The sequence below is a fragment of the Poecile atricapillus genome, chromosome 31 (assembly GCF_030490865.1).
Source record: "Poecile atricapillus isolate bPoeAtr1 chromosome 31, bPoeAtr1.hap1, whole genome shotgun sequence".
NCBI classification, from domain to species: Eukaryota; Metazoa; Chordata; class Aves; order Passeriformes; family Paridae; genus Poecile; species Poecile atricapillus.
Genome location: NC_081279.1, coordinates 3964141 through 3979313, shown reverse-complemented (window position 1 = coordinate 3979313; position 15173 = coordinate 3964141). Strand labels below are relative to the sequence as shown.

The following is a 15173-nucleotide window of genomic DNA, read 5'->3' as shown; positions in this document are numbered from 1 at the left end:
AAACCCCTCCCCAAAGAGTGCAGGACCCCCCAAATCTTCACCCTGAGAGGTCCAGGACCCCCCAAACCCCCTCCCCAAATTGGGGGGTCCCTCAGAGGGGGGGTCCCAGGCACTCCACCATCCCCTGGCCCCGGACGCCGTCGAAGAAGAAGAAATTGTTGTGGGGGGGGTCCCGCTGGGACAGAGCCTGGAGGGGACACGGGGGGGTCACCAGGGGGGATTTGGGGACCCCCAAAATCCCCAAAACCCCCCAAAATCCCCCCCAAAATCCCCCCCAAATCCCCCCAAATTCCCAAAATCCCCCCAAAATCCCCCCAAATCCCCCCAAAATCCCCCCAAATCCCCCCAAATCCCCAAAATCCCCCCAAATCCCCCCAAAATCCCCCCCAAATCCCCAAAATCCCCCCAAATCCCCCCCAAATCCCCAAAATCCCCCCAAAATCCCCCAAATCCCCCCAAAATCCCCAAAATCCCTCCCAAATCCCCCCAAAATCCCCCCCAAATCCCCCCAAAATCCCCCAAAATCCCCCCCCAAATCCCCCCAAAATCCCCCCCAAAATTCCCCCAAAATCCCCCAAAATCCCCCAAAATCTCACCTTCACCACCTCCTGGCCCAGCACCCCCCCGACCACGGCGCACACCGGGGCCATCTCCGAGAAACAGAAACTGCAGAGAGAAAAAATGAAATTAATTAAAAAGAAAGAGGAAAAAAATCCCCCCAAAATTGGGAGGTTTCACCCCAAAAAATGAGGGTGGGAGGGGTGAAAACCCCCAGAAAACGCTGATGGAAAATCCTGAGGTTTCACCCCAAAAAAGGTTCTTAAAATCCTAAAGTTTTACCCCAAAAAAAGTTCTTAAAATCCTAAAATTTCACCCCAAAAAAGGTTCTTAAAATCCTGAAGTTTTACCCCAAAAAAGGTCCTTAAAATCCTGAAGTTTCACCCCAAAAAAGGTTCTTAAAACCCCGAGGTTTCACCCCAAAAAAGTTTCTTAAAATCCTGAAGTTTCACCCCAAAAAAGGTCCTTAAAATCCTGAAGTTTCACCCCAAAAAAGGTTCTTAAAATTCCAAAGTTTTACCCCAAAAAAGCCCCTTAAAACCCTGAGGTTCCACCCCAAAAAAGGTTCTTAAAATCCTGAAGTTTTACCCCAAAAAAGGTTCTTAAAATCCCCAAGTTTTACCCCAAAAAAGGTTCTTAAAATCCTGAAGTTTTACCCCAAAAAAGGTTCTTAAAATCCTGAAGTTTTACCCCAAAAAAGGTTCTTAAAATCCTGAAGTTTTAGCCCAAAAAAGTTTCTTAAAATCCCAAAATTTCACCCCAAAAAAGGTTCTTAAAATTCTAAAGTTTTAGCCCAAAAAAACCCCTTAAAATCCCAAAGTTTCACCCCAAAAAAGGTTCTTAAAATCCTGAAGTTTTACCCCAAAAAAGGTCCTTAAAATCCCCAAGTTTTAGCCCAAAAAGTTGCTTAAAATTCCAAAGTTTCAGCCTAAAAAGGTTTTGGAAAATCCTGAGGGACACAAAACCCCCCTGGATGTCCCCAGACCCCCCCAGGTGTGTCCCCAAGGTGTCTCCAGGTGTGTCCCCAGGTGTCCCCAGGATGTCCCCAGGTGTCCCCTGGATGTCCCCACACCCCCCCAGGTGTCCCCAGACATCCCCAGGTGTCCCCAGGTGTCCCCAGATCCCCCCCAGGTGTCCCCAGATGTCCCAAGGTGTCCCCAGGTGTGTCCCCAGGTGTCCCCAGATGTCCCCAGGTGTCCCCAGACCCCCCCTGGATGTCCCCACACCCCCCCAGGTGTCCCCAGGTGTCCCCAGGTGTGTCCCCAGGTGTCCCCTCACCCCCCCAGGTGTCCCCAGGATGTCCCCAGGTGTCCCCTGGATGTCCCCAGGTGTCCCCAGGATGTCCCCAGACCCCCCCAGGTGTCCCCAGGTGTCCCCAGGTGTCCCCTCACCCCCCCAGGTGTCCCCAGGATGTCCCCAGGTGTCCCCTGGATGTCCCCAGGTGTCCCCAGGATGTCCCCAGATGTCCCCAGGTGTGTCCCCAGGTGTCCTCAGGTGTCCCCAGGTGTCCCCAGGATGTCCCCAGGTGTCCCCAGACCCCTCCAGCTGTCCCCAGGTGTCCCCAGGTGTCCCCCAGGTGTCCCCAGGTGTCCCCAGATATCCCCAGGATGTCCCCAGGTGTCCCCAGATCCCCCCCAGGATGTCCCCAGATGTCCCCAGGTGTGTCCCCAGGTGTGTCCCCAGCTGTCCCCAGATGTACCCAAGGTGTCCCCAGGATGTCCCCAGGTGTCCCCAGGTGTCCCCAGATGTACCCAAGGTGTCCCCAGGATGTCCCCAGGATGTCCCCAGGTGTCCCCAGATGTCCCCAGGTGTCCCCAGGTGTCCCCAGGATGTCCCCAGGTGTCCCCAGGTGTCCCCTGGATGTCCCCAAGTGTCCCCCCAGGTATCCCCAGGTGTCCCCAGGTGTCCTCAGATGTCCCCAGGTGTCCTCAGATGTCCCCAGGATGTCCCCAGGTGTGTCCCCAGGTATCCCCAGGTGTCCCCAGATGTCCCCAGGATGTCCCCAGATGTCCCCAGATCCCCGCCAGGATGTCCCCAGGTGTCCCCAGGATGTCCCCAGGATGTCCCCAGGTGTCCCCAAGGTGTCCCCAGGTGTCCCCAGGTGTGTTTTGAGTGTCCCCAGGTGTCCCCAGGTGTCCCCAGGTGTGTCCCCAGGTGTCCCCTCACCTGTGGAACTGTTCTGGAAGCAGCTGTGGCCCCGCCCCCAGCGCCTCCAGCAGCTCCCGGCGGATCCGGAGGAGCCGATCCGAGTCCTCGGAACCGCTCCGGGGGGAGGGATCCCGGCCCAGCTCGGATCGGAACCGCAGCAGAACTGGGGACATTGGGGACATCAGGGTCAGGGACAGACAGACAGACAGACACAGGGACAGACAGACAGACAGACAGACACAGGGACAGACAGACAGACACACAGACAGACAGACAGACAGACAGACACACAGACAGACAGACAGACACAGGGACAGACAGACAGACAGACACACAGGAACACCCGGAGGAGCCGATCCGAGTCCTCGGAACCGCTCCGGGGTGAGGGATCCCGACCCAGCTCGGATCGGAACCGCAGCAGAACTGGGGACAGGGACAGGGTCAGGGACAGACAGACAGACAGACACACGGACACAGGGACAGACAGACAGACAGACACAGACAGACAGACAGACACACACAGGAACACCCGGAGGAGCCGATCCGAGTCCTCGGAACCGCTCCGGGGTGAAGGATCCCGGCCCAGCTCGGATCGGAACCGCAGCAGGACTGGGGACAGAGGGACAGGGGGACAGGGTCAGGGACAGACAGACACACAGACAGACAGACAGACAGACAGACACACAGACAGACAGACAGGGACAGACAGACAGACAGACAGACACAGGAACACCCGGAGGAGCCGATCCGAGTCCTCGGAACCGCTCCGGGGGGAGGGATCCCGGCCCAGCTCGGATCGGAACCGCAGCAGGACTGGGGACAGAGGGGACATCAGGGTCAGGGACAGACAGACAGACACAGGGACAGACAGACAGACACAGGGACAGACAGACATGGGGACAGACAGACACAGGGACAGACAGACAGACAGACAGACAGACAGACAGAGACAGACAGACACAGACAGACAGACAGAGACCGACAGACACACACAGACAGACAGACAGACAGACAGACACACGGACAGGGATGTGGGAATGGGGTTTTGTTTCCCTGGGAATGTTTGGGGTTTGTTTTTTTTTTTTCCCCAAAAACATGCATTTTTTTGAGCTTTTTTTTCCCCAAAAAAAAGCATTTTTTGGGCTTTTTTTTCCCCAAAAACATGCATTTTTTGGGCTTTTTTTTCCCCAAAAACATGCATTTTTTTGGCTTTTTTTCCCCAAAAACATGCATTTTTTGGGCTTTTTTTTCCCCAAAAACATGCATTTTTTTGGCTTTTTTTTCACCAAAAACATGCATTTTTTGGGCTTTTTTTTCCCCAAAAACATGCATTTTTTTGGCTTTTTTTTTCTCCAAAAACATGCATTTTTTTGGGCTTTTTTTTCCCCAAAAACATGCCTTTTTTTTTGGCTTTTTTTTCCCCAAAAACATTCATTTTTTTGGGCTTTTTTTTCCCCAAAAACATGCATTTTTTTTTGGCTTTTTTTCTCCCAGAAATGAGAATTTTTTTTTGCTTTTTCCCCCAAAAAGCATAGAATTTTTTTTTGTTATTTTTCCCCAGAAATTTTGTTTTTAGTTTTTCTTCCCTAGGAAGGGGCTGATTTTTTTTTTTTATTTTTTTTTCCCCAAAAATGTGGATTTTCTTTTTTCCTAGAAATGCAAAGTTTTTGCTTTTTTTTTTTTTTCCCCAGGAATATGTATTTTTTTTGCTTTTTTTCCCTCTGGAATGTGGATTTTTTTTTTGCTTTTTTCCACCCAAAACATGGATTTTTTTTTGCTCTTTCCCCCAGAAATGTAAAATTTATTTTTTTTCCCAAGAACGGAAATTTTTCTTCCCAGAAATGTGGATTTTTTTGGTTTTTTCCCCCAAAACGCGAATTTTTCCCACTTTTTTCCCCCAAAACAGGATTTTTTCCCATTTTCCCCCAAAATTACAGAATTTTTTTTGCTTTCTTTCCCAAAAACATGGAATTTTTTTTGTTTTTTCCCCAAAAATAGGGAATTTCATTTTTCTTTCCCCCAGAAACGCAGAATTTTTGTCTTTTTTTTCCCAGAAATGTGGATTTTTTCCCCAAAATGTGGATTTTTTTTAGTTTTTTTCCCCAAAAACCTAATTTTCAATTTTTCCTCCCCAAAAACTGTGATTTTTTTTGGGAGAAGGTTCTGGAACTCACCCTGGAGCAGGAAATAATCGGGAGCCGTTCGTTTCAGCGCCGCCGTCGCTTTCTCCCCTCTCCACTCCACGGCCAGAGCGTCCCGGAGGTGACAGAATTCCAGGCGCTGCCATTCCGGGGGAAAAAAACGGGAATTTGGGATCGGGAAATGAATTAAAAATTCCTTCAGGTGGAAAAATTCCAGGGGGAGGGAAAAAAATGGGATTTTGAGATTGGGAAATGAATTAAAGGGGGAAAAAAATGGGATTTTGGGGTTGGGAAATGAATTAAAGGTGGAAAAATTCCAGGGGGAGGGGAAAAAAATGGGATTTTGGGATTGGGAAATGGATTAAAGGGGGAAAAAAATGGAAATTTGGGATTGGGAAATGGATTAAAAATTCCCTCAGGTGGAAAAATTCCAGGGGGAGGGAAAAAAAATGGGATTTTGGGATTGGGAAATGAATTAAAGGTGGAAAAATTCCATTGGGAGGGAAAAAAAATGGGATTTTGGGATTGGGAAATGAATTAAAAATTCCCTCAGGTGGAAAACTTCCAGGAGGGGGAAAAAAATGGGATTTTGGGATTGGGAAATGAATTAAAAATTCCAGGGGGGGGGAAAATGGGATTTTGGGATTGGGAAATGAATTAAAAGGGAAAAAAATGGGAATTTGGGATTGGGAAATGGATTAAAAATTCCCTCAGGTGGAAAAATTCCAGGGGGAGGGAAAAAAAATGGGAATTTGGGATTGGGAAATGAATTAAAGGTGGAAAAAAATGGGATTTTGGGATTGGGAAATGAATTAAAAATTCCAGGGGGGGGGGAAATTCCAGGGGGAGGGAAAAAAAATGGGATTTTGGGATTGGGAAATGAATTAAAGGTGGAAAAATTCCATTGGGGGGGAAAAAAATGGGAATTTGGGATTGGGAAATGGATTAAAGGGGGAAAAATTCCAGGAGGGGGGAAAAAAATGGGATTTTGGGATTAGGAAATGAATTAAAAGGGGAAAAAATGGGAATTTGGGATTGGGAAATGAATTAAAAGGGGAAAAAATGGGAATTTGGGATTGGGAAATGAATTAAAAATTCCAGGAGGGGGAAAAAAATGGGATTTTGGGATTGGGAAATGAATTAAAGGTGGAAAAAATGGGATTTTGGGATTGGGAAATGAATTAAAAATTCCAGGGGGGGGGAAAAATGGGATTTTGGGATTGGGAAATGAATTAAAGGTGGAAAAATTCCAGGGGGAGGGAAAAAAAATGGGATTTTGGGATTGGGAAATGAATTAAAAATTCCAGGAGGGGGAAAAAAATGGGATTTTGGGATTGGGAAATGAATTAAAAGGGGAAAAAATGGGAATTTGGGATTGGGAAATGGATTAAAAATTCCAGGGGGCGGAAAAAATGGGATTTTGGGATTGGGAAATGAATTAAAAATTCCTTCAGGTGGAAAAAAATGGGAATTTGGGATCGGGAAATGAATTAAAAATTCCCTCAGGTGGAAAAATTCCATTGGGAGGGGAAAAAATGGGAATTTGGGATTGGGAAATGAATTAAAGGTGGAAAAAATGGGATTTTGGGATTGGGAAATGAATTAAAGGTGGAAAAATTCCATTGGGGGGGAAAAAAATGGGATTTTGGGATTGGGAAATGAATTAAAAATTCCTTCAGGTGGAAAAATTCCATTGGGGAGGGCGGGGGGAAAAATGGAAATTTGGGAAAAACTTCTATCCTGAGGTTTTTGGGGTCTATCCTGAGGTTTTTGGGGTCTATCCCAGGATTTTTGGTCTCTATCCCAGGATTTTTAGGGTCTATCCCACGTTTTTGGTCTCTATCCAGAGATTTTTGGGGTCTATCCCATGTTTTTGGGGTTTATCTCAGGGTATTTGGGGTCTATCCCGAGGTTTTGGGGTCTATCCCATGTTTTTGGTCTCCATCCCGAGGTTTTTGGTCTCTATCCTGAGGTTTTTGGGGTCTATCCCGAGGTTTTTGGGGTTTATCTCACGTTTTTTGGGTTTATCTCAGCGTTTTTGGGCTCTATCCCGAGGTTTTTGGGGTCTATCCCGAGGATTTTGGGGTTTATCTCAGGGTTTTTGGTCTCCATCCCGAGGTTTTTGGGGTCTATCCCACATTTTTGGGGTTTATCTCAGGATTTTTGGGGTCTATCCCATGTTTTTGGGGTTTATCTCAGGGTTTTTGGTCTCTATCCCGAGGTTTTTGGGGTCTATCCCATGTTTTTGGTCTCTATCCAGAGATTTTTGGGGTCTATCCTGGCATTTTTGGGCTCTATCCCAGGATTTTTAGGGTCTATCCCACATTTCTGGGCTGTATCCCGAGGTTTTTGGGGTCTATCCCACATTTTTGGGGTTTGTCTCAGGGTTTTTGGGGTCTGTCCTGGCATTTTTGGTCTCCATCCCAAGGTTTTTGGTCTTCATCCCGAGGTTTTTGGTCTCTGTCCTGAGGGTTTTGGTCTCTATCCTGAGGTTTTTGGGGTCTATCCCGAGGTTTTTGGGGTTTATCCTGGCATTTTTGGGGTCTATCCTGGCATTTTTGGGGTTTATCTCAGGGTTTTTGGTCTCCATCCCGAGGTTTTTGGTCTCTATCCCGAGGTTTTTGGGGTCTATCCTGAGGTTTTTGGGGTCTATCCCATGTTTTTGGGCTCTATCCTGAGGTTTTCGGGGTCTATCCCACATTTTTGGGCTCTATCCCAGGATTTTTAGGGTCTATCCCATGTTTTTCGTCTCTATCCCGAGGTTTTTGGTCTCTATCCCGAGGTTTTGGGGTCTATCCCATGTTTTTGGTCTGCATCCCGAGGTTTTTGGGGTCTATCCCACGTTTTTGGGGTTTATCTCAGGGTTTTTGGGGTCTGTCCTGGCATTTTTGGTCTCCATCCCGAGGTTTTTGGTCTCTATCCTGGCATTTTTGGGGTCTATCCCATGTTTTTGGTCTCCATCCCGATGTTCTTGGTCTCTATCCCACGTTTTTGGGGTCTATCTCATGTTTTTGGGGTTTATCCTGGCATTTTTGGGGTCTATCCTATGTTTTTGGTCTCTATCCCATGTTTTCGGTCTCCATCCCGAGGTTTTTGGGGTCTATCCCAGGTTTTCGGTCTCCATCCCGATGTTTTTGGTCTCACTCCCCCTCCCCACTCACCTTTTTCACCAGGGTGGTCTCGGCCGGCTCCAGCCGCGCCCGTTTGGCCTCGGGTCCATCCTCGAGCCCCGCGCTGGCTTTGGCCACCTTGGGCTTCTCCCTGAGCCAGGAAATCCCGGGAATTCCCTCAGGAACGCCAAAAAATCCCGGGAATTCCCCTCCAAATCCCGGGAATTCCCTCAGGAACGCCCCAAATCCCGGGAATTCCCTCAGGAAATCCCCAAATCCCGGGAATTCCCTCAGGAACGCCCCAAATCCCGGGAATTCCCTCAGGAAATCCCCAAATCCCGGGAATTCCCTCAGGAACGCCAAAAAATCCCGGGAATTCCCTCAGGAAATCCCCAAATCCCGGGAATTCCCTCAGGAACGCCAAAAAATCCCGGGAATTCCCCTCCAAATCCCGGGAATTCCCTCAGGAACGCCAAAAAATCCCGGGAATTCCCCTCCAAATCCCGGGAATTCCCTCAGGAACGCCAAAAAATCCCCGGAATTCCCTCAGGAAATACCGGAAATTCCCTCAGGAACGCCCCCAAATCCCGGGAATTCCCTCAGGAACGCCAAAAAATCCCGGGAATTCCCTCAGGAACGCCCCCAAATCCCGGGAATTCCCTCAGGAAATCCCCAAATCCCGGGAATTCCCTCAGGAAATCCCCAAATCCCGGGAATTCCCTCAGGAAATCCCCAAATCCCTCAGGAAATCCCCAAATCCCAGGAATTCCCTCAGGAAATCCCAGGAATTCCCTCGGGAACGCCCCAAATCCCGGGAATTCCCTCAGGAAATCTCCAAATCCTGGGAATTCCCTCAGGAAATCCCCAAATCCTGGGAATTCCCTCAGGAAATCCCCAAATCCCGGGAATTCCCTCAGGAACGCCCCCAAATCCCTCAGGAAATCCCCAAATCCCAGGAATTCCCTCAGGAAATCCCAAAATCCCGGGAATTCCCTCAGGAAATCCCCAAATCCCTCAGGAACTCCCCAAATCCTGGGAATTCCCTTCCAAATCCCGGGAATTCCCTCAGGAAATCCCCAAATCCCTCAGGAATTCCCTCGGGAACGCCCCAAATCCCGGGATTTTGGGGGTTTTTGCCCCAGACTCACTCCACGAACTCGTGGTTGCCCAGGTCAGCGAACATGTAGCCGTGGTAGCCGAAAACGTCGCCGGTGAAGAATTTGACGCCGTTCTTGTGGCAGATCTGGTTGATCCTCACCATGGACTCACGGGAGCAGCAGGTGAGGCACACCTGGGAGGGAAATTTGGGGAGGTTTCAACCCAAAATGGGGAGATTTGGACTCAAAATGGGGAGATTTTAACTTGAAATGGGGAGATTTTAACTTAAAATGGGGAGGTTTCGACTCAAAATGAGATTTTAACTCTAGATTGGGAGATTTCAACTCGAAATGGGGAGATTTCAAACCAAAATGGGGCAATGCCACTCTGGAATGAGATAATCCTGCCCAAAAATGGGATAATCCTGCCCTAAAACTGTGAATTTCCCCCCCAAACTCAGGAATTTCTGCCCCAAACCCAGGAATTTTCCCCCCAAACCCCACCAAACCCGGGAATTCCCCCCCCCATCCCGGAATTCCGGGAATCTCGGTCTTTACCGCGTCGAACTGGGTGAAGAACTCGTGGGGTTTGCTCTCCACGCTCTCGGGGTCGGCCTTGACGTCCACCATGGGGTTGAGGCTCTGCGCCCGCTCCAGCGAGGCCTCGGCGCGGTTCCGACCCTGGGATCCCACCGGGATCAGGAACTGGGCCCGGCTGTCCTCGGGAGACACCTGGGAACAGCCGGAGAGGAACCCCCGGGGTGGGAATCATCAAATTCCCAGGGTTTGGGGGTGTTCCTGAAGGGGAAAACACTCAGGGATGGAATTCCCAGATTTTGGGGTGTTCCTCAAGGGGAAAACCCTCAGGGATGGAATTCCCAGATTTTGGGGATGTTTCTGAAGGGAGAAAAACCCTCAGGGATGGAATTCCCAGATTTTGGGGGTGTTCCTCAAGGGAGAAAACCTCAGGGATGGAATTCCCAGATTTTGGGGATGTTCGTGAAGGGGAAAACCCTCAGGGATGGAATTCCCATATTTTGGGGATGTTTCTGAAGGGGAAAAACCTCAGGGATGGAATTCCCAAGTTTTAGGGATGTTCCCAAGAGGAACAGAGGAAAAAATCCCAAGGATGGAGGAGGTGGAATTCCCAGATTTTTGGGTGTTTCTGAAGTGAAAAACTTCAGGGATGGAGGTGCTAAAATTTCCAGATTTTGGGGATGTTTCTGAAGGGGAAAACCTCAGGGATGGAATTCCCAGATTTTGGGGGTGTTCCTGAAGGGGAAAACCCTCAGGGATGGAATTCCCAGATTTTGGGGATGTTCCTGAGAGGAACAGAACTCAGCAACAGGGAAAAAACTTGGGATTGGGAGCCCTGGCCAGGACAAGGTTGTGCCCAGGTGTGTCCCCTCCCCCCAGGTGTGCCCCAGGTGTGTCCCCTCCCCCCAGGTGTTCCCCAGGTGTGTCCCCAGGTGTGTCCAGGTGTCCCCAGGTGTGTCCCCAGGTGTCCCCAGGTGTGTCCCCTCCCCCCAGGTGTGCCCCAGGTGTGTCCAGGTGTCCCCAGGTGTCCCCCCCCTCACCTGTTGGTGGTCCAGCAGGGTGAGACCCCTGACCCCGGCCAGGATGAGGCTGTGGCCAGGTGTGGGTGTGTCCCCTGTCCCCCAGGTGTGTCCCCTGTCCCCCAGGTGTGTCCCCAGGTGTGTCCCCTCCCCCCAGGTGTCCCCAGGTGTGTCCCCCCCCTCACCTGTTGGTGGTCCAGCGGGGTGAGACCCCTGACCCCGGCCAGGATGAGGCTGTGGCCAGGTGTGGGTGTGTCCCCTGTCCCCCAGGTGTGTCCAGGTGTTCCCCAGGTGTGTCCCCTCCCCCCAGGTGTTCCCAGGTGTCCCCCCCCTCACCTGTTGGTGGTCCAGCAGGGTGAGACCCCTGACCCCGGCCAGGATGAGGCTGTGGCCAGGTGTGGGTGTGTCCCCTGTCCCCCAGGTGTGTCCCCAGGTGTGTCCCAGGTGTCCCCAGGCATCCCCAGGTGTGTCCAGGTGTTCCCCAGGTGTCCCCAGGTGTTCCCAGGTGTCCCCCAGGTGTGTCCCCTGTCCCCCAGGTGTTCCCCAGGTGTGTCCAGGTGTTCCCCAGGTGTCCCCCAGGTGTGTCCCAGCTGTTCCCCAGGTGTCCCCCAGGTGTGTCTAGGTGTGTCCCCAGGTGTCCCCCCCCTCACCTGTTGGTAGTCCAGCAGGGTGAGACCCCTGACCCCGGCCAGGATGAGGCTGTGGCCAGGTCTGGGTGTGTCCCCTGTCCCCCAGGTGTGTCCAGGTGTCCCCCAGGTGTGTCTAGGTGTGTTCCAGGTGTTCCCCAGGTGTTTCCCCCCCTCACCTGTTGGTGGTCCAGCAGGGTGAGACCCCTGACCCCGGCCAGGATGAGGTTTTTGGCCACCTCGGCTCCGAGCCCGCGCAGCCCCACCAGCAGCACCCGCGAGGCGCGCAAGCTGTGGGACCCCCGGGAAAGGGAACACCTCAGCTGTGGCAACCGGGACCCCTCACCCCTATGGGGGACCCTCAAACCCCTATGGGGGACCCCTCACCCCCATAGGGCCACCCCTGACCCCTAGAGAGCCACCCCTGACCCCTATGGGGACCCCTCACCCCTATGGGGGACCCCTCACCCCTATGGGGACCCCTCACCCCTATGGGGACCCCTCACCCCTATGGGGGACCCTCAAACCCCTATGGGGGATCCCTGACCCCTATGGGGGACCCTCAAACCCCTATGGGGGACCCTCAAACCCCTATGGGGACCCCTCACCCCTATGGGGGACCCTCAAACCCCTATGGGGACCCCTCACCCCTATGGGGGACCCCTCACCCCTATGGGGGACCCCTCACCCCTATGGGGACCCCTCACCCCTATGGGGGACCCCTCACCCCTATGGGGACCCCTCACCCCCATAGGGCCACCCCTGACCCCTATGGGGACCCCTGACCCCTATGGGGGACCCTCAGACGCCTATGGGGACCCCTCACCCCTATGGGGGACCCTTCAGACCCCTATAGAGCCACCCCTGACCCCTAGAGAGCCACTCCTGACCCCTATGGGGGACCCCTCAAACCCCTATGGGGGACCCCTCAGACCCCTATAGAGCCACCCCTGACCCCTATGGGCAACCTCAGACCCCTATAGAGCCAACCCTGACCCCTATGGGGACCCCTCAGACCCCTGTAGAGCCACCCCTGACCCCTATGGGGATCCTCAGACCCCTGTAGAGCCACCCCTGACCCCTATGGGGATCCTCAGACCCCTATGGGGCCACCCCTGACCCCTACAGGGCCACCCCTGACTCCTGTGGGGATCCTCAGACCCCTGTAGAGCCACCCCTGATCCCTATGGGGATCCTTAGACCCCTATAGGGCCACCCCTGACCCCTATAGAGCCACCCCTGACCCCCATGGGGATCCTCAGACCCCTATGGGGCCACCCCTGACCCCTACAGGGCCACCCCTGACCCCTATGGGGATCCTCAGACCCCTGTAGAGCCACCCCTGACCCCTATAGAGCCACCCCTGACCCCTATAGAACCACCCCCAGCCCCATGGCGACACCCCAGGACCATACAGGCACCGCCAGACCCCTATAGAGCCAGCCCCCGACCCCTATAAGGACCCCCAAGCTCCTATAGGGACCTCCTAGACCCCTATAAGGACCCCCAAGCTCCTACAAGGACCTCCCTGACCCCTATAGGGACCCCCAAGAGCCCCTATAAAGCCCCCTTAAAGCTCCTGTAACTCCTATGGGGCTCTTACACCACCTATAGGGCCCCCCAAAGCCCATATAGAGACCCCCCCAGCTCCTTTAAACCCGCCTGGCACCCATAGGGAACCCCCAAACCCCTACACAGCCCCCCCAGATCCTTCCAGGACCCCAAAAATCCCTACAGGACCCCCTCAGGCTCCTGCAGGGACCCCTCCAAGCTGGTGTGGGACCCTCCCGGCTCCCATAGGAGCTCCCCAAGCCCCTATAGAGCCCCTCCAGGTTATCCCCCAGGCCCCACCGACCGTTTTTGGGCCTCGAGCCCCCAGAGCCGGATCTGCCGGTCGTACTGAGCCGCCTCTTCCTCGCTGATGCCGCCGGGGCCGGACTCGTCCTTCTCCACCATCGCGGCGGCCCCCGAGACCCCCCTCAGGGTCCCTCACGACCCCTCAAAGCCCCTCAAAAACCCTTCAAAGCCTCTCGGACCTTTCAGGCCGCTCTCGACACCTCGCAGCTCCTCAGGGGCCCTCAAGACCCCTCAAAGCCCCTCACGTTCCCTCAAAGCCCCTCACGATTCCTCAAAGCCCCTTACGACCCCTCAAAGCCCCTCACGACCCCCGAGACCACTCACGGTCCCTCAAAGCCCCTCACGACCCCCGAGACCCCTCACGGTTCCTCAAAGCCCCTCACGACCCCCGAGACCCCTCACGGTTCCTCAAAGCCCCTCACGGAACTCGCGGCGCCCCCTAGCGGCCCGCGCAAACTCCCGCCCGCCGCCGCTCCACTTCCCGCCGAGCCGCGGGGGGGAGGACGCACCGAATCCGCTCCCGGTGCCCGCGGTCCCTCAGGAGAAAAGAACGCTCAGAGGTTTCTTCTGTCGCCGTTTCATCCCGGTGTAACGGCGTGAGGCCGCGGCCGCGGGTTTTGCGGGCTTTTCCGCGAGCCGTGTGGTACAAGCCGTGTTGTTTCCCCCCCCGCTTTCCACACTGAGATGGACTCGTCCTCCTCCCATCGCGGGCGTTCCCGCCATTCCCCTCTCGGCTTCGTCAATCTCCGTCAGCCTCGTTGGGAGACTTTCGGAAGCGTTCCGAGCGCGCCTTCGGAAATATTCGGAAAGCGTCGGAGAACTTCGGAAACGTTCGGAGAGTTTGGGAGAACTTCGCGGAAATTCCATGATTTCCAAAACGAACGATCCCAAAGAAATAAAGTGGCCCAAGCGGTGCAAAAATCCCGTCAATAATTAGAAAAATCGGGGGGTTTGGGAGTTGTTTTCTCCTGGTGTTATAAAATCCATGTTGGTTTTTTTTCCAAGTCACGGCAAGATCCCGAACTCCCCGCCCGCTCCTCCCACCTTTCTATATTTTCCTATAAATTCAGGAAATTCGGGATATTTTGGGGGGTTTGGTTTTTGTTTTTTTTTTGCTGTGCGACATTTGGATGTGGAGAAACACCCCCGTGACTCGTGGAAATTCCGGGTGGGAAGAGGATTTTTGGGAAACATCCGACCATCAACGAGCACCGTTTGGGAGGGGTTTTGAGTAGGGAAAAAGAAACCCGTGAGGGAAAAAGACTCAAAATCTCCTCATAAAATTTTCTTTCTGCGAAATTTTGCTGGGAGAAACTTCACCCGGAAATCCCCTCAGGCGGAGAGTTTCGGAACCATTCGGAAAACTTCGGCAACATTCGGAGAGAATCCGGAGGCGCTCGGAAAGCGGAAAAACCCGAGGAGCTCTTCGTGAGTCCTCGCCGCCTCTCGAAACTCTCCGAAGCGGCGGCGTTCGGGTGTTTCCGGCGGCTCTCGGGTGTTTCCGGCGGCCGTCGGGGCGCTGCCTCAGGGCGGGCGCCATTTTGTGTGTCCGCCCGCGGAGCGCGGAGCGCGGGGCGCGGGCGGAGGAGCCGCCGGGCCGAGCCCCCCGCGCCGTTCAGTGATTTGTGCCCCCACGTTCTCCACGCCCTGCCCGTTGTCCATGGCCGTGGAGAGCCCGAGTGTCCCCCCCGCCGCCGCCGCTTCCCCCCCCAGCCCGCACTGCACCCCCCCTTCTCCGTCCTGCCATGGCAGCTGCAGCCTCCCCCGGCCGCCGCCGCCGCTCCAAGGGCACCATCACGGCCCGGACGAAAGGTCCAGTAACCGCCTCTCCCGAGCGCCTTCTCTGTGTGCCCGGGGGTCGGTCCGGCGCGCCGGACCAGGTTTGGGGAGGGGGCGGCGGGAGGGAACGGGGAGGGGAGGGAGGATGTGGGGAGGGGGCTCGGGGGGGACTCTGAGGAGGAGGAGGAGGAGGAGGGTGAGGAAGGGCCAGAGGGGGAATCGGGGGAGGCCCGGGAGGATGTGAGGAGGAGGAGGGTGAGGAAAGGCCTGAGGGGGATTGAGGGGGGGGGGTTGTGAGGAG

General features: G+C 53.9%; 2 protein-coding genes across 3 annotated transcripts in view; one reads left to right on the top strand and one right to left on the bottom strand.

Moving 5' to 3' along the window:
- Positions 1–37: 37 nt before the first annotated feature.
- Positions 38–13404, bottom strand: SAE1 (SUMO1 activating enzyme subunit 1). Of its 2 annotated transcripts, XM_058860002.1 has the most exons (9): positions 13092–13404; positions 11416–11527; positions 9613–9786; positions 9106–9248; positions 8009–8108; positions 4881–4986; positions 2725–2869; positions 597–666; positions 38–187 (listed from the first exon to the last, which is right to left on the bottom strand). In XM_058860002.1, the coding sequence occupies exons 1-9, from the start codon at positions 13190–13192 to the stop codon at positions 92–94; spliced, it is 1047 nt and encodes a 348-aa protein (XP_058715985.1). In that variant the 5' UTR covers positions 13193–13404; the 3' UTR covers positions 38–91. The 2 variants fall into 2 exon arrangements, with proteins under 2 accessions (XP_058715985.1, XP_058715986.1); XM_058860003.1 differs by lacking the exons at positions 38–187; positions 597–666; positions 2725–2869 and adding an exon at positions 3227–3519.
- A 1124-nt stretch (positions 13405–14528) lies between these two features.
- The window catches only part of ZC3H4 (zinc finger CCCH-type containing 4), a 38253-nt gene continuing 37608 nt past the window's right edge, over positions 14529–15173 (top strand). The window contains exon 1 of the mRNA XM_058859975.1: positions 14529–14905. Within this exon, the coding sequence (XP_058715958.1) occupies positions 14754–14905 (152 nt within the window). The 5' untranslated portion in view covers positions 14529–14753. The remainder of the gene's footprint in view (positions 14906–15173) is intronic.

Bases quoted from the DNA above. Each gene is read 5' to 3' on its own strand.
- SAE1 (XM_058860002.1), bottom strand. From the start codon at position 13,192: ATGGTGGAGAAGGACGAGTCCGGCCCCGGCGGCATCAGCGAGGAAGAG. The intron at 11,528-13,091 runs GTCGGTGGGGCC...GGGGTCCCACAG, and splicing joins GGGCTCGAGGCCCAAAAACG to CTTGCGCGCCTCGCGGGTGC. The intron at 4,987-8,008 runs GTGAGTGGGGAG...CCGGAATGGCAG, and splicing joins AGACCACCCTGGTGAAAAAG to CGCCTGGAATTCTGTCACCT.